We start from the raw sequence: 22,653 nt of genomic DNA on the forward strand, positions 1-22,653 counted from the left end.
GCCCGCGCCGCACCACACTTCCTCAAAGAGAATCACAGTGAAAAAAAGAAGGCGACGAGAAAGAAAGAAAGAACAACTTTGGTCCGTGCGGCGGTGAAGGAATAACAGACAGTTTGCTGGGCGAGGTGAGCATGTCCTTCACTGCCTTAATTTTCCGAGTTTTTTCGCCGAGTTGGGGCTTGTACGTGTGCGTGTGTGTGTGTGGAAAACATCCCTCGTGGAGACTTTAATGGCACCCCTTCAATTGTCACTCATTGAAGCCTATGCGCTCTAAGCTAGCTTCACATACGAACGTGTTTGTGGGCGACGACGCATGGGCTGCTTATTTAGATAACGCGAAAGTTGTCCTGACGTTGCTTTATTCTGATAAGTGTTTGCAAAGTCAGTATGCTGCCTGGATGCGGTGGAATATGTGAGCTGTCACATCGCCTTTGCCTCTACCCGGTCGACTACGGAAAAAAAAAAAAAAAGAAAAAGTGCTCCACCGAACAAACCGGCCGCCAACTTTTGCCATTGGCGCCTTATCTATCTAATTACGGTGTACTGCTTTTATTGGCCAACTCAGTCAGATGCATTTGAGTTGCTTTTCATCCCGCTCGCTACACTTTATTTACAAGCAGTTGAAATAACAGGCTTGTAACACACGCACACACACCGTATTTGTGTATGAGGGAGAGGTGTGTGAGGGGTTCAACAGAAGTAGCAGTCCAGACTGATGCATATGCTTCAAAATACAATAGGACAGTGATTCCCAACCACTGGTTCCATGGGAAATGATCCAATTTCGCTTAATTGGTCCAAAATGTATGCATTGCTTATTTATTTTTGCTCATTTGCTATGCCGATGACGTCGATGACGTTTAGTGACAGGCAGAACAATTGAATGCTCTTCCATTATTAGAAGGTACGTAATTAACATTTGTGACATTTTGGTTTGGTATTGTGCCGTGACGTGTTTCATAAAATATGTCCCTTGGTTCAATAAAGGTGGGGAAACGCTGCACTCAAAGTACAGTGGTACCGTGATGATTTTTTCACGTTAACATTTTGAGCGGGCTCCAGATACGGTGCCACTCGAGTGAAGTGGAAAAAAATAGACTTGTTAAGGTACTTTTATACCCTCGCAGGTGGGCAAGGAGAGCCACAGTCGGCTATGTACTTTTAGCCATCAATTGAATGGGACAAAGTCAAACACTCGCAAGGAGCGACTCCAATTCAACACACAAATATTACAGTAGGCGGCACGGTGGACGACTGGTTAGCGCGTCTGCCTCACAGTTCTGAGGTCCGGGGTTCAATCCCCGACCCCGCCTGCGTGGAGTTTGCATGTTCTCCCCGTGCCTGCGGGGGGTTTCTCCGGGCACTCCGGTTTCCTCCCACATCCCGAAAACATGCATGGTAGGTTAATTGAAGACTCTAAATTGCCCGTAGGTGTGAATGTGAGTGGGAATGGTTATTTGTTTATATGTGCCCTGCGATTGGCTGGGAGCCAGTTCAGGGTGTACCCCGCCTGGCTAGATAGATCCTGCCTGATGATAGCTGGGATAGGCTCCAGCACTCCCGTGACCCTGGTGAGGATAAGCGGCTCAGAAAATGGATGGGTGGATGGATGGATGAAATATTACAGTACGTAAAGTAATTTAATAAACCAGTTTCTTTGTTTACATTCTCTTATTTTCTTTATTTAAAACAAAAAATGTGGTGTTTTTTGGGGTTCTGGACAGATTAATCGCATTTCAATTTATTTCAGTAGGAGAAATTGATTTTACCGTTAGGACCACAGAAGAAATTAAACTCGCAAAAGTCAGGGTACCACTCTACAGTACACTCGTGAGTAGTTGTGTCTTATTTACATGACCTGTTCATTTACTGTATATACGTGTGTCCTTAATTGCTCAAAAAATTATATTCACAATAAATAATGTATCTTTGTTCCTCAATTGTTCTATCTGTCAGTGAGGCATTGTGACAGACAGAACAAATGAGTGGTCTTCTATTAGATGGCAGGAAGTACATGCAGTAATTAATGTATCCACTTTTTGGGACATTTTTGTTTGTTGGTGTGCCGTGAGATTTTTCAATTGTAAAATCTGTTCCTTGGCTCCATAAAGGTTGGCAATCACTGCTCTAGTCAGATCGTGTATTCTAATCAGTAAGGTCAAGCCAACATTACAACATGACAGAAATAATGGGTGCTATTCATCCATCCATCCATTCACACACCCTGAACTGGTTGCCAGCCAATCGGAGGGCACATACAAACAAAAAAACATTCGCACTCACATTCACGCCTACGGGCAATTTAGAGTCGTCAATTAACCTACCATGCATGTTTTTTGGGATCTGGGAGGAAACCGGAATGCCCGGAGAAAACCTACGCAGGCACGGGGAGAACAAGCAAACTCCACACAGACTGGACCGGGGATTGAACCCTGGTCCACAGAACTGTGAGGCAGATGCTCTAACCGCCATAATGGGTGATAACTTACTGTAATTAAATTACTTTATTGTAATTAAATTACTTCACCCACACAGAAACCTTAGAGCATGATTCGACAGAACGGCAACATGTTTACGTACAACCATTAGTGCTAGCACAAGCTTGCTAGGCTACATAAGGTTTTGTATTTTTTTCGTATCGCTAATTAATCTTTAAATAAGAATTAAATGATAGATAATAATATAAAATAAATGTACCTGAAAAAATTATACTCTACCAAGGGCTATCCATCCATCCGTCCATTTTCTGAGCCGCTTCTCCTCACTGGGGTCACGGGCGCGCTGGAGCCTATCTCAGCTATCATCGGGCAGGACACCCTGAACTGGTTGCCAGCCAATCGCAGGGCACATACAAACAAACAACCATTCGCACTCACATTCACACCTACGGGCAATTTAGAGTCTCCAATTCATGCATGTTTTTGGTATGTGGGAGGAAACCGGAGTGCCCGGAAAAAACCCGCGCAGGCACGGGGAGAACATGCAAACTCCACACAGGCGGGGCTGGGGATTGAACCCCAGTCTTCAGAACTGTGAGGCAGATGCTCTAACCAGTTGTCCACCGTGCCGCTCTACCAAGGGCTAACTGAATAAATGGGCTATTACAAAGTGCAATCAGGAATTGCAACTTAATGGAAGCAATACAGTTAAGCCATAAAACGCAAAAACATTAGGCTGTAAGGATCGACTTTTCATTTGAAAATCCCTGTCAATATAGTTAATTGTCAAGAAAAGGTACGTCTCCCTTGTTCTGCTTGATTAGTCAGTCGTGCTCGGTCACAAACTGCAAAGAACTGGACAGTTGTGATTTCCCTCTATTTACTTCCGACGTTATTTTTCATTGCGGTCAGGCCAGCTGAAAAGTTGAAGTCAAGGCAGTCGCGACAACGATTTTTAATAGCCTTAAACATACGTTTGCCCCCTGGTGGCTGGTTGACTAAGATGCGGGCACTGCTGCAATTGAAACACTTTTCATATGCATCAGTGCTGCATTTTAAATGTAAAAAATTGCCGACGATCAGGCTCATTTAATCGTGGCAGCTGAAATCGCAATCATGATTAAAATTCGATTAATTGTGCGGCCCCACTCCAAACCGTACGGCTGTTGGTGCCTTCGACTTGGAGGTTGCATGATATTTGCTGGAGATTTACTGACCTGCCTTTATCTTCCAAGTCACACATGTAACTGAAGATGCTATTTGAGTAAAATCAGCTGGTTATAAGGTCGGCTGTAATATTATGAGTTGTGTGACAGCAAATCTCCTTCAGAGTATACAGTATTTGTGTTCTGAAAGAGTGAGCAGCTGTAGTCCGGTCACCTTCTAGATGATGATGCTGTTCACTTGAGTGTACTCTCAAAGTGTGCCGAGAAAATATCTCCCACACCGTGACACCTCACCAGTGAGCGGGATTAACACAACAAAGGTGTGTTAAAAGATGCTATACATAGCAGATGTAGTTTTTGTTTTTTCCTCTCGATCAATTTTTAGCTGTCTTTTCGGCACACTTTAAGCTATTTATTTATTTACTTACGTACTTAGTTCGTTAGTAGGATTACATTAAAAATAACTGATTTTTATTCATCTTTGCTGTGGGGTAGTAAGAACCCAGTCCATTTCGGAGCAAATCTGTATTAAATTGCAGATGACTAAAAATTTTTAAAACATTTTGCCACTCGAGTCAGAATCAAATTGTCCACCCATTCCGGTGTGCAAATGGTGGGGTTGGTGGGTTAAAATAAGTTTCATTTGGTGCTAAATAAATAAAATGTAGTTGAATTTATTTTTATTCATTTCTTTCATTCAATAATTGCTAAAGGTATTTATTGTAAATTGTACAATTAAAAAAATTATAAAATGTTGCATATTTGCTGAACAATGTTTTATTTGTTACTAAATAATTGGTTAATTAGTCATAATGAAATTATGAATGTCAAAATAAGAATTGCAAAGTATTTTATTCATTAAAATATTTTCTTTTCCATATTTTACATACATATCCTAATAATTTTCACCCAAGCCACTACAAGAATAGATGACAGAATGCTGATTAAGCCTGTTAGCTTCTGACACATTTTTTATATTTAGTGACTATCCTATACATTCCCATGCTGCATCACTTGGTGGCGCTCTAAAATGACGTCGCGGAAATGACATATTTTACCTTCGAACAGGAAGGCCCATACTGTATATGGATAGCGCGCAGGTCAACTGAGCCATAGAGAAAGCATGCGGGGTTGGAAGGAGAAGGAGGAAGCCGGACAAGCATTTAGCCTATGTCATATTGATGCGATGAAGGCTTTGTTGTAATGCTGAATTCCAGTGTTAGGGGGTGCCAGAAATTGCAGATTATAGCTTTAACGTTGAGTTTCTGCAGCATGATTGTTTAGCACATTTGCCGCAACCATGATTTTGATCAAAAAGTGTAGTTTGGTTACCACTATTGCTATGGGAATGAATCACTGCCTAAGCACAGTTCAGCTGTATTTAACTTAAATTATATACAGTACATTTGCATGTAACCTCTTGTTTTTGAGTAGCGCTTGTTGGTCATGATGGTGGTACTTGGAGAAGTAAGTATTTTATAGGAGGTACTAGGTATAAAACATTTGAGAACCATTGCCTTATACTGTGGTCGAGTCATGCACGCAATGTTCTCTTAATGTTCAGAACTGTTCTTTTGCTGTAATCGCAAAACCTGTTAGCTAAGATTGTCTGTGCAATGATGAAGAAACAGTCCTTGCCAGCAACCACACTTTTGTGTCATTCAGTGGAATGAGCCACTGAATGGGGATAAATTGGTGAGGGCATTTATTTTCAGAGAAAGGTACACAACTTCTAAATTCACCAGAGAGAACAAATCAAAACTGTGCATGCTCGACAAATCAATCTGGACTGCCCTCAATCTCATAGCACAGTGTGTGTATAGATTATACTCCAAAACACTGTACCCACAGTCATGTCACTTTGCCCCCCCCCCCCCTCCCACTTGTCTTTCTTACTGCTGATTTTCTTCCCAGTGCTCTTTTCTGTTCTTGACTTTGCTGGTCTCAGTGTGGGCGGTTTCGGGTTTAGGAATTGCAGAGCTTCCTGTGGAGCGCTGAGTGCTTGTGTTGGAGTCGGGACATGTTGAAGCTCGCTTTGTCGCGCCAGGCATGTCCTCCGTCTTTTGATTCTGCTCCCTTTCACAGAAAACATGAGTATGACTGTGAACTAAGCCGAAGTAAAAAATGACGGTGCATTTAACGTTAGAGTGGTACACAAAAGCCATGTTGCATTGTACATCGATCAACTCGTACTGTACGCACAATCAGTGATGAACCATGCGTGTATACGTTGACTGACTGCGTGCTGGCTGACAGATTTTTTTTCCACTGTCAGCATATATTTCCTCTGTAAGGGATGCATCTGATTTTCATCATGTTGTTTACTTTATTATGATTATTATTATTATTACAATAAATCAAAAGTCATTACAGTACTGTCATTTGTAGCGCCTGCTTTATACCTGGAGCTTCCAAAGACAAACACTTCAAATCTGTTAGAATTTGGAAGACAAATATGCCTCAAAAGGGCGGCACGGTGAGCTACTGGTTAGAGCGTCTGCCTCACAGTTCTGAGTACCGGGGTTCAATCCCTGGCCCCGTCTGTGTGGAGTTTGCATGTTCTCCCCGTGCCTGCGTAGGTTTTCTCCCACATCCCAAAAGCATGCATGGTAGGTTGATTGACAACTCTAAATTCCCCGTAGGTGTGAATGTGAGTGCGAATGGTTGTTTTTTTATATGTGCCCTGCTGGCAACCAGTTCTGGGTGTACCCCGCCTCCTGCCCGATGATAGCTGGGATAGGCTCCAGCACGCCCGCGACCCTAGTGAGGAGAAGAAAATGGATGGATGGATGGATATGCCTCAAAATTCAAACCAAACTTAGTTCCAACCATCAGCATCCATGATGTCAGCAAATTTTGTGAGACTTCAGCTAACTGAAAGAATACAAGACATACAGTACTCACTTTGTGTGTGTGTGTATATCTATATATACACACACACATGTATGTATATATGTGTATATATAAATATATATATGTGTGTGTGTGTATATATATATATATATATATATATATATATATATATATATATATATGTGTGTGTGTATATATGTAGATATATATATGTGTGTGTGTGTGTGTATATATATACATGTATGTATGTATGTATATATATATATATATATATATATATATATATATATAAAATAAACCCACAAATGAGGGCCATTGATTGGAAATGATAGAGATTTGTTGTCACAAACACGCGCACACACACGCGCGCACACACGCACACACACATTGAATTTTTCAAACAAATTCAAGTTCATTCAATGTTGCAATGAGTGCACAACAATGTAAGCAATTTACAAAGCTAGATTTATAGGATTATAACATAATTCAAAAGAATTCAACCACAGGTCTCTAATCAAAGTTCTGAAAATCATTTTTGTTTACTGAGAAATTGATTAAAAAAAGGGGGTGTACTCAAGTATGTTTAGCTCTGTACATGTAATAATTCCAACAATATCAATAAATTGTCACAAGATGACACTTGACAAACACTTTCCTTTTCTCTCGCCATTACGTCTGTCAGGTGTTTTCAAAGGACGAGTGGTTTTCCTCTTTTCCTCTTCTGTTCAATGTATGTATACATTAGGGCTGCACGATATTGGAAAAAAAATGACACTGCGATTTATTTTTTTAAACCTGCGATATATATCGCGATGTGAAAAAAATACAGGATCAGTGTTAGGAAAGTTCATTTTCTATGCGAACGAGTTCAAAGTTCAGTTCATCATCAGCATTTAATTTTACCATTGTTGCCACCCATTCAGTTCACACTAGTTGCCAGCTGCAGCTGTCACCCTTACAGTCTCAAAAACATGAGGAAAAACTTGTTGCATGAATGGTGTTTTTTAAAATGAAAAATTAAAACAAAAACAGGACTTTTGTCCTTAATGTGTAAACCAAAACAGGCAACACAGTATGACAGGAATGATGTTAGAAGGACATTGATAACTGCATTCTTCGCAGCTCTGGCTGACTATCCATCCATCCATTTTCTGAACCGCTTCTCCTCACTAGGGTCGCGGGCGTGCTGGAGCCCATCCCAGCCATCATCGGGCAGGAGGCGGGGTACACCCTGAACTGGTTGCCAGCCAATCGCAGGGCACATACAAACAAACAACCATTCGCACTCACAGTCACACCTACGGGCAATTTAGAGTCTCCAATTAATGCATGTTTTTGGGATGTGGGAGGAAACCGGAGTGCCCGGAGAAAACCCACGCAGGCACGGGGAGAACATGCAAACTCCACACAGGTGGGGCCGGGGATTGAACCTCACAACTGTGAGGCTGACGCTCTAACCAGTCGGCCACCGTGCCGCCCTGGCTGACTATATTAACGAAATAATTGATCTACTCTTATGTTACAAAACAAAATAAATTCCATATTATCACAGTGTGATTATACAGTGTTTAAACTAAAGCATTCTGATTCAAATAATAATTGTAAAAATTGATTACGAGGAAAATTATGTACGGTATTACAAAAGAACACATTCTCTCCCATTTACGCAGTGTCCCTAAATCCAGCTGCGGTGTGCCTGCCTAGTTTCATTCTGTAGAGCGAAATAGGAAACACAGAAGGTGTGCATTCTTTTATTCTTTTGAGCAATTCCAAACAGGTACCTCTGCTGGTCAACTTTAATATTACAGTTGATTCACTGTATATTACAGTACACCAACATTGTCGCAGACCCTGCGCACACGTACATCGTGATGATGCTCAAACTAAATATCGTGTAGCCCTTGTATACGTACTGTATATCTTGAATGACAGTTAAGAGTATTAAAATGTTACATAAAAACCTTTAAGGCCACCATAGTTCTCGCTGGTGTTCTATAATGAACAATTTCAGTAGTGTATTTTTGTTTGTGGCATTGCACATCCATTTACACACAAACCAAATGCAAATATTGGTCTGTCCCAGCCGCAGAGACCTACTGACTGTAACTGTCTATGGCCATAATGGACAGACTCTTAAACTCAAGTGATTAGGAACTAAAGCGGACGCATGGGAAACTTTTTCTTTTTACCCTGGTAGATTTTGTTAAAAAAAAAAACTGAGGTCAATGATAATACCAGAGTAAATTGGAAAGTTCCTGAAAAGGTTCCTCTGGTGGAAAGATCAATGTTACTCAACCTTTATTGAGCCAAGCCAATTTATTACATTTGAAAAGTCTAACAACACACCACCAAACAGAAAATGTAACAAAAAGTATGACTACTGAAATAATGATGATTGCGTCTCAATCACACGACTCCCCTTGGTTGGGACTCACTGCTCTAGAAAGTGGTTAGTATTTGGTGCATGTATAACTAACGTGTCACCTGAGATGTCCCCTCTGGTAACACTCTTTGGTTTGTCTGTCTGTGGCTACAGCTGAGTGTCACCATGCCTCCTTTCTTGAGGATTGCCTTCAACTCTTTCGACCTGGGTGCTCTGCCCCCTCTGACTGACCCCCCTTTCTGTGCAATCAAGATGAAGGAGGCTTTGACCACTGGTGAGAAAATCATTAACTTGAAGTTGTCATTGCTTTACGCTAAGTGGTGAGTGTCACTTCTGTTACCCGCCTTCAAACCATCATAGCTATTTTTAGCGTATATTCTCCTTTTTCCTAGAACGAGGTAAGACTCTAGTTCAGCGGAAACCCACTATGTATCCTGCCTGGAAGGCCAGTTTTGATGCACATATCTACGAGGGCCGTGTACTTGAGTTGTTACTGATGAAGACGGCAGAGGAGCCGCTGGCTGAGGTTACGGTTGGCGTGTCTGTGCTTGCTGAACGCTGCAAGAAAGCCAACGGTCGTGCTGAATTCTGGGTAGGACACCTCAGTTGGTTCTGTGTACTATGCTGCAGAAACGCTTTATTTCTAAGTGTGTGTTTGTGTCTTCAGGTGGACCTCCAGCCTTCTGGGAAAGTAATGATGGCAGTGCAGTACTTTCTGGAGGGAGTGGAGTCAGGTGAAAAAGAAAATAACAGTCCTAATATCCATCTATTTTCTATACCATTCATAAAGGTAGCAGCAGGTGAGCTGGACCCTACCCTACCTGACTTTGGGCGTGGGGCACCCTGGACTGGTTGCCAGGCAATCGCAGGGCACATACAGCCAAACAAATATTCACACCTAAGGAGAATTTAGTATCCAGTTAAACCTAACATGAATGTTATTGGAATGTGGGAGGAACCTCGAGTACCCGGAGAAAACCCAGGAAAGGATGGGGAGAACATATCCAGTTCAGGGACGCAGGGAGCTGGAGCCTATCCCAGCTGACTTTGGGTGAAAGGCAAACTACACCCCGGACTAGTTGCTCGTCAGTCGCAAGACAAATTGAGACATATAGCCATTCACTCTCACATTTACACTGTCACTGAGTGGGAATTGAATCCACACTGCACTACACCGTCAGTGACCCCACTCTTGTGTATTTAATTGATATGTAAGTTGCAGGCTAACTTAATAATGTAAATTAATTGTATACAGTGTTCCTTACTATATTGTGGTTCACCTATTGCGGATTTAGTTCATTGCAGATTTGTTTTCATATTCATGTTGTGCATAATTCGCCAAATCGATGGATTTTGAGTGTATGCTGTTATTTTTTGGGTGGTAAAATAAACTCTTCCTAGCCTAAAACATGAAAACTATTAAAAAAGCAAAACATACAAATGAAAATGTATTAAAATACACATTACAAGGATTAAAATGTACGTAGTGTACAGTACTACAGTGTATTACTATATAGTTAAGTGTTTAAAAGGTGTTTAAGAGTATAGAACGTGTTTATAAGAGTATGGTAGGTTAATAGGAGTGTGGGGAAGATTAATATGAGTCTGGGCAGATTCATACAACTTTAAAATATGTATAAATAATCCCAAAAATATGTGGGGGCGACTTCACGGATTTTACCTATTGCGGCGGTGGTTCAGAACCTAACCCCTGCGATAAAAGAGGGATTACTGTGCCTCTATTTATTGTCTTAGAACTAGACTTTTATTTACTTGAAGGAGGCCATCTCCCTCTAAAGAACTGCTTAAGTCATATAACATTACCAGTGCATTTACATTTATTTACTGCATTTTTGCTACATATGATGTACACTACTTGACTTTACATTGTTAAGTGATCTTTTCCTATTTCAAAGCATTATGTCAGTTTTATTTTCTCTGCTTGACCACTTACTTGGGTCAAATGTAGTTACTCAGTGGTGAGGAATACAGAGTGTTACAAACAAAAGACTAGAAATCTCTCAAATAATACATTGAGACTTGCATCTGTTCATGAGAGACCCCTCTGGACTTTGCAAGTAGCTGATTGAGAAAATGGGTTTTCAGAGCAAGAGAGGAAGGTGGGTGAATGATTTTTTTTCATCTGTCTCTTAATTTGAGCATTCATCAAATACCATGTTGACAAATCTTTTATCTGTAGTCCAGCTCAGAGGAAAACAATGACATAAACAAACATTTCAAAGAAATTAAGAGATTAAATAAATCAAAGTGGATTATGATCGACACATCATCTCTATAAAATGACCTTTTTCTGCCTGTGTATCTGACAGAGCGCAAGCAGGCTGCAAAAGAAGAAGAAGAAGCCCCAACCCTCAATCGCAGACGAGGTGCCATCAAGCAGGCAAAGATTCACTTCATCAAGAACCATGAGTTTATCGCCATCTTCTTCAGGCAGCCCACATTCTGCTCTGTATGTCGAGATTTTGTCTGGTTAGTACAGCCTACTTTCTGGTGCTATAAACAAACCTTCAGGGGAATTAATTTCTAAACTACCCACTAAATCGGTTCTCAGCCCATTGATAGCAGCGACGCACTAAACTGTTTTGAAACTCTTTTTGGTCTCACTTGGCAGGAAGTTGAGGCAAAAAGGAAATGCGGTTACATAAATGATCTGGGGCGTAATGAAGCTACTCATTATAACAAACAAAGGCTCAATCACCAAACCGTCAAATTGGTGTGGTTAAAAAAAATAGACCGTAATTGACCCATTTGTGTTTCTTTTCTTCTCACAGGGGGCTCAACAAGCAAGGCTACAAATGCAGACGTAAGTGAACTGTCATTTTAATGTCCCTCAGTGTTTGCAGTGTCTTAAAAATGTGGTTCTCAAACTTTTTGACGTCTTCCTTTGGAGAAAGAAAACTGTTTACCCCCACATCCCAAACACAAGCCAAAAAACAAAAAATACACCTTTACTTAAAGGAACAAGATTATGAATATTGGGTTTAGTTTCCAATGCAAAGGTGCAAATTAAGAAAAATACTATTTTTTTTTAAATGTGTCGTGGGCCACGTTCATCATGCCAGACATGGCCTCGATTCCCCCCTCCCTCCTGTCCCCTGCTGGCCTAAACTCACACTGTTCTTCAACGTTTTTGGCTTTGACCCGTTTTACATGTGCCATCACTTCATCATAAAATGATGTGCGACTGCAACTTTCCCAACTGTGTGGATTGTCTTGGGTTATGTATTATTTCTATTATGCAAGGTGGCGGTTACCATTAACAACTGGAAAGTGGAACAATCACATTAATTACGACACGTCACGGCATTTCTACACAGTTTAACATTCACAGAATTGATGACGATTATTTAATTTATTAATGTGCACTTTTTCACTCTGCTTTGTGACCCTGATGACTCAGACTTTAACTTTATTTATTATTATGATTATTAGAATGCAATGCAGCCATCCACAAGAAATGCAGAGACAAAATCATTGGAAGATGCACAGGCACAGCTGCGAACAGTCGGGATACGGTGGTACGTAAGACATCTGCAGTACATAATATAGCTGAATCAGCATTTTCTCATTCTTTTGTTGGGTGTGTAAATATCTTCAAGAGAATGAACAAGTGTGGTAATATTGAAGTATGTGGGTTGTCAGGTCAGAGTTTAGGACAAAGGCAGGGTCCACGACTTGTAAGGTCGTCAATACTGAAGGATAAAGATGTTCAAAGACCAACTGAGATAGATAAGAAGCTTGATGGAAAAGATCAAGCACACACATCCACACAGTGGCAAATGCAAGATGGTTTTAGGGTCTATGACAGACAACAGGCACAGCAGTATGGGGAAGCAACAAGAATTTGGGATTTACAAGGGAGTTCAGAAAGGAGCTCAAATGATGAGGCAGATTTGCAAAGCTGTGAGACCGCTCCTAAGGATGCCTTTGTTACGGCTCACTAATGGAGAGCATGAATCCCGTTTATCCCTGCAGTTCCAGAAGGAGCGCTTCAACATCGACATGCCACATCGTTTCAAGAGCCACAACTACATGAGTCCCACCTTCTGTGACCACTGCGGAAGTATGCTGTGGGGTCTTGTCAAACAGGGCCTGAAATGTGAAGGTAGAACACAGACATGATCATGGTATTTTTCCATTTTTGAACAGGAATTGTTTTTGTAAGCCACTTTGTTGTGTTAAAGATTGTTCCATGAACGTTCACCACAAGTGTCAGGATAAAGTGGCCAACCTTTGTGGTATCAACCAGAAACTTTTAGCTGAAGCACTTACACAAGTCAGCCAGGTGAGTTCCTGCAGAGCTACATCTAATGCTTCTATGTGTAAGTGTTACAAGTCAATCGCCAATATCGTAACACACTTTGAGGACACGTTCCGGATATAATCTTGTACATTAAAGATATCAGAATCAGAATCATCTTTATTTGCCAAGTATGTCCAAAACACACAAGGAATTTGTCTCCGGTAGTTGGAGCCGCTCTAGTACAACAGACAGTCAGTTGACATGGCAAAAAAAATATAAATAGAGAGCCACAGCCAATACAGCGCGCAAACTTTTGGTAGTCTTTCCAAATGTGACAAACGACTAGCTGTAAATCCAACACAAGCACTGAAGCTTACTATGTTCAAGACATCTTAGGTATCTGAATTTCTGGTATAGCTCACCAAACTCACAACATTCAATCTACTTTGTTTTTATTGTGCCCCAAAATTAAATTTGTGTCGTACAAACTTACCTTCAATTGTATGTTGTGTGTGCGTGTATGTGTATGCGTGTACCGTAATTTCCCGTGTATAATGCACATTTTTTTCTCTAAAAAATTGTCAAAAGTCAATAGTGCGGATTATACATAGGTATGGGGGAAAGTGGAACAAACGTTCACATTTTATAATTGTATGCTGCCATCTAGTGGTTATAAAAAAGCTGTACACTTTCATTCCAAAATGCCACCGCCACCTAGAGGTTATGAGGAAGGTGTACACTTTCATTCTAATATGCCACCGCCACCTAGTGGTTATAAAAATGTGTAGCCTACACTTTCATTCCGATATGAGTCCATTGTGTTCTTAGGAACCTTAAGTGCTACAGAAATTTTTTTTGTAACCTTGGCCAGATCTGTGCCTTGCCACAATTATGTCTCTGAGCTCTTCAGGCAGTTCCTTTGACCTCATGATTCTCATTTGCTCTGACATGCACTGTGAGCTGTAAGGTCTTATATAGACAAGGGTGTGGCTTTCCTAATCAAGTCCAATCAGTATTATTAAACACAGCTGGACTCCAATGAAGGTCTCGAACCATTTTAAGGATGATCAGAAGAAATGGACAGCACCCGAGTTAAATATGAGTGTCACAGCAAAGGGTCTGAATACTTATGGCTGTGTGATATTTCAGTTTTTCTTTTTTAATAAATCAGCAAAAATGTAAATAATTTAGTTTTTTTCTGTCAATATGGCTTGCTGTGTGTCCATTAATGAGGACAAAAATTAACTTAAATGATTTTAACAAATGGCTGCAATATAGCTGAGAGTGAAATATTTCAGGGGTGTGAAAACTTTCCTTACCCACAGTATGTACAGTTGTGCTCATAGGTTTACATACCCTGGCAGAATTGTATTTTATTTTTTAAATATGACTGATGAATGAACAACAACCATCATTAATTTATTTATGGTTATGTTTTGTTTAATTATAATGCTTTTCTGAAATGCTTAACCGTTTAATTTGAATCCCATTAAAATAAAATTAAATATGTTTCATTTAATTTTTTATTTTAATATTTTTAAAATATTAGGTGTTCAAATGAAGTGCTTAACTTCAGAATAATTATTTGAAAAAACTAACAAAATACAGATAATACTTCGTTTTGATCATGTGCGTAAATGCAAAATCATGCATTGCAAAAATGCATTATACATAGGTATAAGGGTTTTCCAGAATTTTGAGGGCACCTTTGGGGGTACGTATTATACATGGTTGCGCATTATACACGAGAAATTATCGTATGTGTGTGCATGCGTGCATAGGCACATGGATTGTTCAGAGTTGTCCCGAGCTCAGTGTGCTAAATTCTTTGAGGGCAAGAAATCAGTGTTTGTCCCAGCAATTGAGTGTAGCTTTGTTTTATGTTTATATTGCAAAAATCAGAAATCCTTCACTCACCGCTCTGATCCACACCTTGATCCAAACCTACCTGATATTGGAATCTATGATGAGGTTAATAAGCTGTCTGAGCTGGATATCAGTGGTCAGTGAGTGTTTGCATGTCCTAAAACTTTACTTGTACTTTCTAAATAATATTCTGTTCATGGTGATGCTTCAATGGTTATAATATAAATTCGCTTTGTGGGGCTATTGTTTGTTTATTAGACTCAACCCATTATAACAGAATATGGGAAGGCCCAAGTCCGCTGCCTCAGACTCGTCTTACACACCTTACCCGCATCAACGTGGACGACTTTGTCTTCCACAAGGTCCTGGGGAAAGGCAGCTTTGGCAAGGTAAACAACAACAGCGTCTTTAAAGCCATGCAGGGCTTGTCTTGGACTGCAGACCTAATAGAGAAATAAATTAAATAAAAGTAAAAATTAAATGCCATGTTTTTACAATTCGACTGTGGGGTTGTAACATTTTCATTTACTTAGTAAAAATGGACTTCAACAGATAAGCATTGTCTGTTTGTCAGGTTCTATTGGCAGAACTGAAAGGTCGGGAGGAGTACTTTGCAGTGAAGGCCCTGAAGAAAGATGTGGTGCTGATGGATGATGATGTCGAGTGCACTATGGTGGAGAAGAGAGTCTTGGCTTTAGCCTGGGATAACCCTTTCCTCACACATCTTTACTCAACCTTCCAGACTAAGGTAAGACTTACTTCTGTACTGTCTTCAGTCCCAGTTCTAAACATGTCATCATTACTAAATGATTACTAAAAGAGATTTTTGACTGCAGGAACATCTGTTCTTTGTGATGGAGTATTTGAATGGAGGAGACCTAATGTTTCATATTCAGGAAAAAGGACGATTTGATCTCACCAGAGCCACGTAAGAAACCAAACTCCTTATTCATTAGTCAGCACATACACACAAAAGAAAGATCTAATGGAAAACAGGCACAAGTCAAATACAGCCGGTGTTTATTCTGTATACGTACCTCTCTATGTCTCGCTCCCTTTATGGGATTTGCTTTATTTTTTTAAAACTTGGACTTTACTGTATCCTGATGGGCCTAGGCTCGGCTGGCGTCCATCTGTTGGTGCTCATGAACACGATGACCTTGTAAGGACTGAGCTTGCTTGAGTGCTTGTGTATTGTTTGTAGAAGGGGCTATCAGTTACTACCACCCACCTTTCTCCTCCCTCCACTAAAATTACAATGGCGACAAATTGGGAAAAGTCCAAAACTGAATCAGCCAACTGAACTTTCTAAAAGTCACATTGACAAACACAGAGTTTAAGTTAAGTAGGTCTTTAACACGCAAGCACACACACAACGGTGGCACAGTAAATTACTCTCTCTCCCCACTTGCAGTACGTCACATGGAAAAAATGCACACATCTAACCTGGCAGAGTAAGTTTGCCCAGTGTTTGTGTATGTTCGCTTGTAAGGATAAACAGTAAAGAATACTATAATAACATATATTACCAACAGCAGCTCATGGAATTTAAATGTTGACCATATCCTGCTAGCAAGAGATTAAAGACGTCATCTGGTATATGCGCAAGCTACTTCCGCGTTCGGCAACATGGGTAAAAGCACTTTCTCCTCACTCGGGTGAATAGGGGAGGGACCATCTCAAAGCACCCGTAGGAACTTTTAACATCTACAATGCCTTTTTTTTTTTTAAACACAAGATGTCACCACCGAGCCGCCAAACATGACAATAGATGGTGTTTAGGCTTTGTTCATGTTTACACGTATCATTTCATATTTGTATAAATAAATGACATACATGTATCTTTGTCTGAAGACACCAGCCATAAATAAAACAATTTTTTTAGCAAGTTTGGGTTCAAAGACTCATGTCATTAATCATATTAATGCTCCTTAGTATAGCATAACAGGAAGTCAGCTATCCCGTGGTCTGCGTTGGCCACGTGGCATTCCACGTAAAGTGGTTTGTGGACTATCTACAGTGACTCCTCAGAAGTTGAAGACCATCAGTGTTGTGATGTTGGAAATAATGTCAAGTGAATTAACTGTTGCTGTCATTAAAATTGTATTAACTGTGCAGTTAATGTTTTAAGTAACATCTAAACTAGGGATGCACGATACCAATACTGTATATCTGTACAAAATCTCTCGAGCAAAAAAAAAAAGATCCGATACTGCCAACTGCAAAATATGCGCTGCAACATGAATGATGAACTCTGCTCGGGTGGTGACGGAGGCCGCCCGAAGCACCAAGTTGTTTTGGCTCCGCACTGCTCGGCTCCGGCCGAGCCAGCTGTGCTCCCGTCACAAAGGCGCGGCGGAGCCAGGCAGGTGACACAAACTAAAGAGAAGTGATGGTGTTATAAAGTATCACTTCAGTTGTCCTGTCACGTACAGTCTCTTATTTATTTTTCATCTCTTATGCATTTTATGTATTCCTTTTTCATAGTGCCCCCTAGAGTTCAGACTGAGACATCACATAACTGAAATACCTTGTGTTACAGGCTACATTTAAGTGAATTGTGTGTCAAGACTGACAAAAAAATGCAGTTGGATGGTAAAATTTCAGTAATGACAAGTTGTTACTCTTGAAGAGTGTTATGTGAATTAAACTTTCCATGTTTAAGAAAAGTTTGTCATTCTGAACAATAGTGGATTAAAATAAATCATTAGTATCACAACTGTAAGACAATGCCACTTGGTACTTGGCGAGTACTCAAATATAAGGACTTGTAGTTGTACTCTGTCTGAAAGAAGTGGTATCAGGGCATCCCCCATTTTAACATTCCTAACTGTAATGCAAGTATAAAGAAAAGTTAATCACTGTAAAATAAAGTAATAATAATAAGTAAAGTAATAAGTAAAACACATCACCCTTTGTAGATGCTTGACAGGGAACAGGAAAATGTTTTGGATCTCACTGGTCATTTTAATGCTAAATACTAGCCATATGCTTTCAGCTACATGCAGTTAATTACATTAGCATCTGCTCATTGAAATTAACTGTGTTTGCAATTGATATTTAACTTGTGTTGCTCATATTGTACTTAACAGCCAGACACTTCCCTTCATCACACTTTACATTTCTGGCTCTGTAATTATCAGACTTTTCCCCTTTGCCATCAATAGTGGCATTGCAAAAAACAAAACATAAAACAGTTGGACTTCACTTCAGGGTGTTCTCAACTATGTGCACATAAAACCCCCTTTCTAAACAAGTGCACTTTCACTTTAAGCTTAAGCACTTGATTTAGTTCAGGCAAGCTCAAGGCAACTAATTTAAACTTTAATTGTATTGCTCATATCAGAGAAGCCAAACCATTTCCTACGTCACAATAAATTCCATCCACTTCCATGGTTATCACACTTTTCCTCTAAGGCGTCACAGTTAGTCTTCTGTAGTGGTGTAAATAAAATAAAATAAACTCAAACCTTCATCCTTACATGAGAGTCTCATGAAATTTGCTTACATGTTAAGACTCTTAAGGCATATTTGTACTGTAACATTTGGCTGAACTCAAAACTAAAAAATGTTTTTGGGCGCTTTGACTTGTTTCACAGTATGTGGTAGTTTTTTCTTCTCTGCGCACTTGTTCAGCCTGACACAGATGACAAGCGAAGCGGGCACTTGAGACACTCAACGCTTTTCAGTTCACTGCCACGCTTGGCTTTCAACTAATAGCAGCATTATTCGCCTGCCTACTACTCCATACAAATATCCTCCTCAATAATTCACATTCACGCTGAAAGGAGCCCCTAGGCGATGCTAACGTTTGGCCTGCGGGTGGCACATTGACATCTGTCTGTCCCCGCCATCTTTGTGGTTACAGGTTCTACTCTTCTGAGATCATTTGCGGCCTTCAGTTCTTGCATTCCAAAGGGATCATCTACAGGTCAGATAGCTTGTCCTGTGTTTCAATGTTAAGTACATGGCATGATTTTGTAATGATAAACAACTTGCAAGTGTAAAGGGAAAATTAACATCTAAACACTTCCTGATAAACCATCAAATGATTTGCTGGATGTTCACTGTGCTGTAAGCGAAAGTCTTATGTGTTAAATAAGGACATTCAAGAGTCATTTTAGGACAAAATTTAGGTTTGCATCTAAATGCACAATCTCCAAAACCACTTATTTGTGTTTCTAATGCTGCTTCTTTATGTTCTCACAGAGATCTGAAGTTAGACAATGTGATGCTGACTCATGAGGGACACATTAAAATAGCAGACTTTGGCATGTGCAAGGAGAACGTTTTTGGAGAGAACCGGGCTACAACTTTCTGTGGTACACCTGACTATATAGCTCCTGAGGTACTTTGCTTTTGTTGCTTTACTGTGACTGCAAAATGGCAGTATATGGAACCAGTGTGTGTTTAAGTAAAGAAAAGAGAGTTTTATGCTGCACCAATTGCGCAAGGCAGGAAGCCAGATATAGGAACTGCAAAGATATTGATAATTTTCCAAAAGACTTAAAATTGTACATACTGTATTACATCAAATCACCACACCAATGCAAGAAGCACAGGCACATATAGCATAATAAGCATATGTGCGGATCATTAAAAAGTATCTAAATTAAGGCGCCAAGCCATCGTTTTTCTATAACACTTGGACTCATTGGGGTTGCGGGTGAGCTGCAGCCTATTCTAGCTGACTTTGGACGAGATGCTGTGGTGGACTGGTCGCCAGGCAATCGCAGGGCACATATAGAAAAAGAACAAGTTTCTCTGTGTGACTATCGTCTTAGGGGCCTTTTCCAATTCTTGTTTTTGCTTAGGAAGTTTCCTATCTGAGAAGGATGGCTCAGATGTATTTGGAGGGTAGGTCCTTCAAATTCTAAAAATGCTTAGGAAAGGTGCCTCGATGCACCTTTAAGCCATTTTTAGCATAGGTTACCCCTGACCTACCTTTACGAAAGGAAAGGACATATAGTACCTGCAATCCTTTACGGCAGAAATAGACCAGTATATATAAACAAACATGCATCAAGAATACAGTCCTACGGAACAGTAACCATGTGTACCATAAAAAAATAGTCTCAAATAGGACTAACAATACTATCTATACAGAAAATAAAAGCTGTAAGGACAAAACATAAAATACAGAAAGATGTGTGAGGGATGAAATATGGAGCAAAAAAAGAGAAGGACAGAAAAAAGTAAAGAAAACAAGCTAAAGACTTAAGTCATAAATACTCGCTGTCGCGCGATGTTGGTAAGGAAAAGTGGAGTCGAATTCATTTGAAACAGGGCTGTCCTTTCCTGTGTTCAAAAGAAAGTACCTTTTCATCTCTCTTTGACCCGATGACGTATTTCAACCAAGGTTAAGGAAAGTGGGCATAGAGGTTAGGAGATTTGACTTTTCAAAGATTTAAATAGAGTCTTAGTCTTTAAACAAAAATGTTTTTGGAATGTGGGAGGAAGTCTGAGTATCTGGAGAAAACCCATGGGAGAACCTGCAAACTCCACACAGAAGGGTGTTGCTGAGATTCGAACCCTAAACTTCAGAACTGTGAGACAGATGTGCTACCCACTAGCTCACCTGGCTACCTTAAAGCATCAATAAGCCTTCAGAAATGTCACTAAATGGTTAAATTCATCTTTTAAAGGTCTCAGAAGCCCCAGACAAAAAAAAAACTTTTAATTTTTTGCAATTAATGCTTTGTGTCAGTTGAGTCAGTATAGGGGGAACCATGAATAATCATGATTTGTTTGCGTAGGAATATGCACAGGGAATTAATTTCAGGTATGGTGTACACCTTATGGGCTTACCTAGCTATTTGTAATGTGGTCACATTTGGTAATGTAAATTGGATTGAAGTGACCTAAAAGTCCTTAAAACAGGTCCTGAAAAATCTTAAATTGAACTTCTTTTAAGCCTGCAGATCAGAATCATACCCTGAATAGTCCACTACAGGAGGCCGCGGATTTGATTACTGGCCAATGCACACTATATTTTTCTTATTTAAAAAAGAAAAAAAACTGCCTTAATTTTCACACTGTATTGTTGTTGTATTGAAATGTAAGCATGTTTTTTTTACTCATAGATTTTGCTGGGCCAGAAATACTCTTTCTCAGTGGACTGGTGGTCGTTTGGCGTGTTGCTGTACGAAATGCTTGTGGGTCAATCGCCGTTCCACGGAGATGATGAGGACGAGCTGTTTGAGTCCATTCGGATGGACACCCCCCACTATCCTCGCTGGATCAACAAGGAGGCCAAGGAGCTGCTGGAGCGGGTCTGTACCACAACCACTACTACTACTACTACAGTGCCTCCCTGAGTGGCCTCTCCTCCTGAGAAAAGATTAAGTGATGATCCTGTATTCAATATCAATAGTTGCAATTAAAAGATGTTTTTGTAATTTAATTGTAGACACAGTCTTCTTTTTCTCATTTGTCTCCCTCCAGTTGTTTGAAAGAGATCCCACACGTAGGCTAGGGATCATGGGTAATATCCGATTACACTCCTTCTTTAAGTCCATTGACTGGCAAGCCTTGGAGAACAGGGAGGTGGAGCCGCCCTTCAAGCCCAAAGTGGTATGGCACACATGCACACACACAAACACACGCGCACACAGTTTGAGGAACACTGCTCACTGTGTCAAGTTTTTTTAATGACTGCAGATGTTTTTTGTTCAATGGAAATATTTGCTGTTGATTTCAGAGAGCACCGAATGATTGCAGCAACTTTGACCGGGAGTTCCTGAGCGAGAAGCCTCGTCTGTCCCACAGTGACAAGAACTTCATAGACTCCATGGACCAGTCGGCATTTGCTGGCTTTTCTTTCATGAACCCCAAGATGGAACTCCTCTTAGAAAAATAGGTCTTAAATGAACAGTGAGACGAGGTTTACAAACCCCGGTTTAGGTACAGTTCACTTATTATATCACATGGTTAAACCTGCCAAGGCGCTGGTCAACCAGCAGTATTTGCGTTACCTTAGTTTAAGCACACATTACTCTCCTTGGGTAAAAGTAGATATTTTTAGATCATTTGGAGGTACTTTATAATATAAGCCTATTGTGTTTGTGTACATGCGTCTAGCTATCGTGTAGCCTATAAGAAATAATAATAATAATAATAGGTGGTAGATTGAAAACTCATACATTCCATTTTATATCACTATTGCCATCTTTTGTGTTTTTTATTGTAGTAATCAGTTCAAACCAGCAAATGATTACAGTACATAGATCTCAAGCCAACCTCTGTGTATGCACCTTGAATTGTGGATTTTAATTATTGTTGTTACTAACCTGTACTGGATAGCCGTCTTTCTAATGAACATGTACTGTAAGTGACCCACCAATTTTCCAAAGCAGGGGTGAGGAGCCTTTTTGGCCTGTGGGTCATATTCAAGAGCATTTGTTCTGGCCTTTCATGCCATATTCTAAAAACAAATAAAACCTCAGAGGAACTGTTGTAAAAAAATAATTGAACCAATAATGTTCAAAATATATGATACTAAATGATTGTTTAATCTCACTGGTACTTTGTATTCACACGAGCACAAAGTTAATGAATGTTGCTCAATTTAACGACATGAATGGATGGAAGTAGCTGAAATTTTGTATATAGACAGCGTATATTGATGTAACGTATATGGTACGTTGTGGATGTTTTTTTTTTAAAAACTGTCTCCATCTTTTA

General features: G+C 40.0%; 1 protein-coding gene across 1 annotated transcript; it reads left to right on the forward strand.

Moving 5' to 3' along the window:
• On the forward strand, window positions 1-22,615 carry prkcda (protein kinase C, delta a). Its single transcript, XM_061687710.1, has 18 exons — window positions 1-125; window positions 8,994-9,114; window positions 9,233-9,432; window positions 9,508-9,574; window positions 11,171-11,330; window positions 11,633-11,664; window positions 12,294-12,379; window positions 12,837-12,966; window positions 13,046-13,146; window positions 15,007-15,106; window positions 15,229-15,359; window positions 15,545-15,718; window positions 15,807-15,898; window positions 18,839-18,901; window positions 19,180-19,318; window positions 21,054-21,242; window positions 21,415-21,543; window positions 21,671-22,615. The coding sequence occupies exons 2-18, from the start codon at window positions 9,006-9,008 to the stop codon at window positions 21,827-21,829; spliced, it is 2,061 nt and encodes a 686-aa protein (XP_061543694.1). The 5' UTR covers window positions 1-125; window positions 8,994-9,005; the 3' UTR covers window positions 21,830-22,615.
• The last annotated feature ends 38 nt before the right edge of the window (window positions 22,616-22,653 follow it).

This window comes from Phycodurus eques, chromosome 10 (assembly GCF_024500275.1).
Source record: "Phycodurus eques isolate BA_2022a chromosome 10, UOR_Pequ_1.1, whole genome shotgun sequence".
Lineage (NCBI taxonomy): Eukaryota > Metazoa > Chordata > Actinopteri > Syngnathiformes > Syngnathidae > Phycodurus > Phycodurus eques.

Coding starts and splice junctions, on each gene's coding strand:
- prkcda (XM_061687710.1), top strand. CDS start 9,006: ATGCCTCCTTTCTTGAGGATTGCCTTCAACTCTTTCGACCTGGGTGCT. Junction 19,319..21,053: donor CTGACTATATAGCTCCTGAG/GTACTTTGCTTT, acceptor TTTTACTCATAG/ATTTTGCTGGGCCAGAAATA. Junction 21,544..21,670: donor CGCCCTTCAAGCCCAAAGTG/GTATGGCACACA, acceptor TGTTGATTTCAG/AGAGCACCGAATGATTGCAG.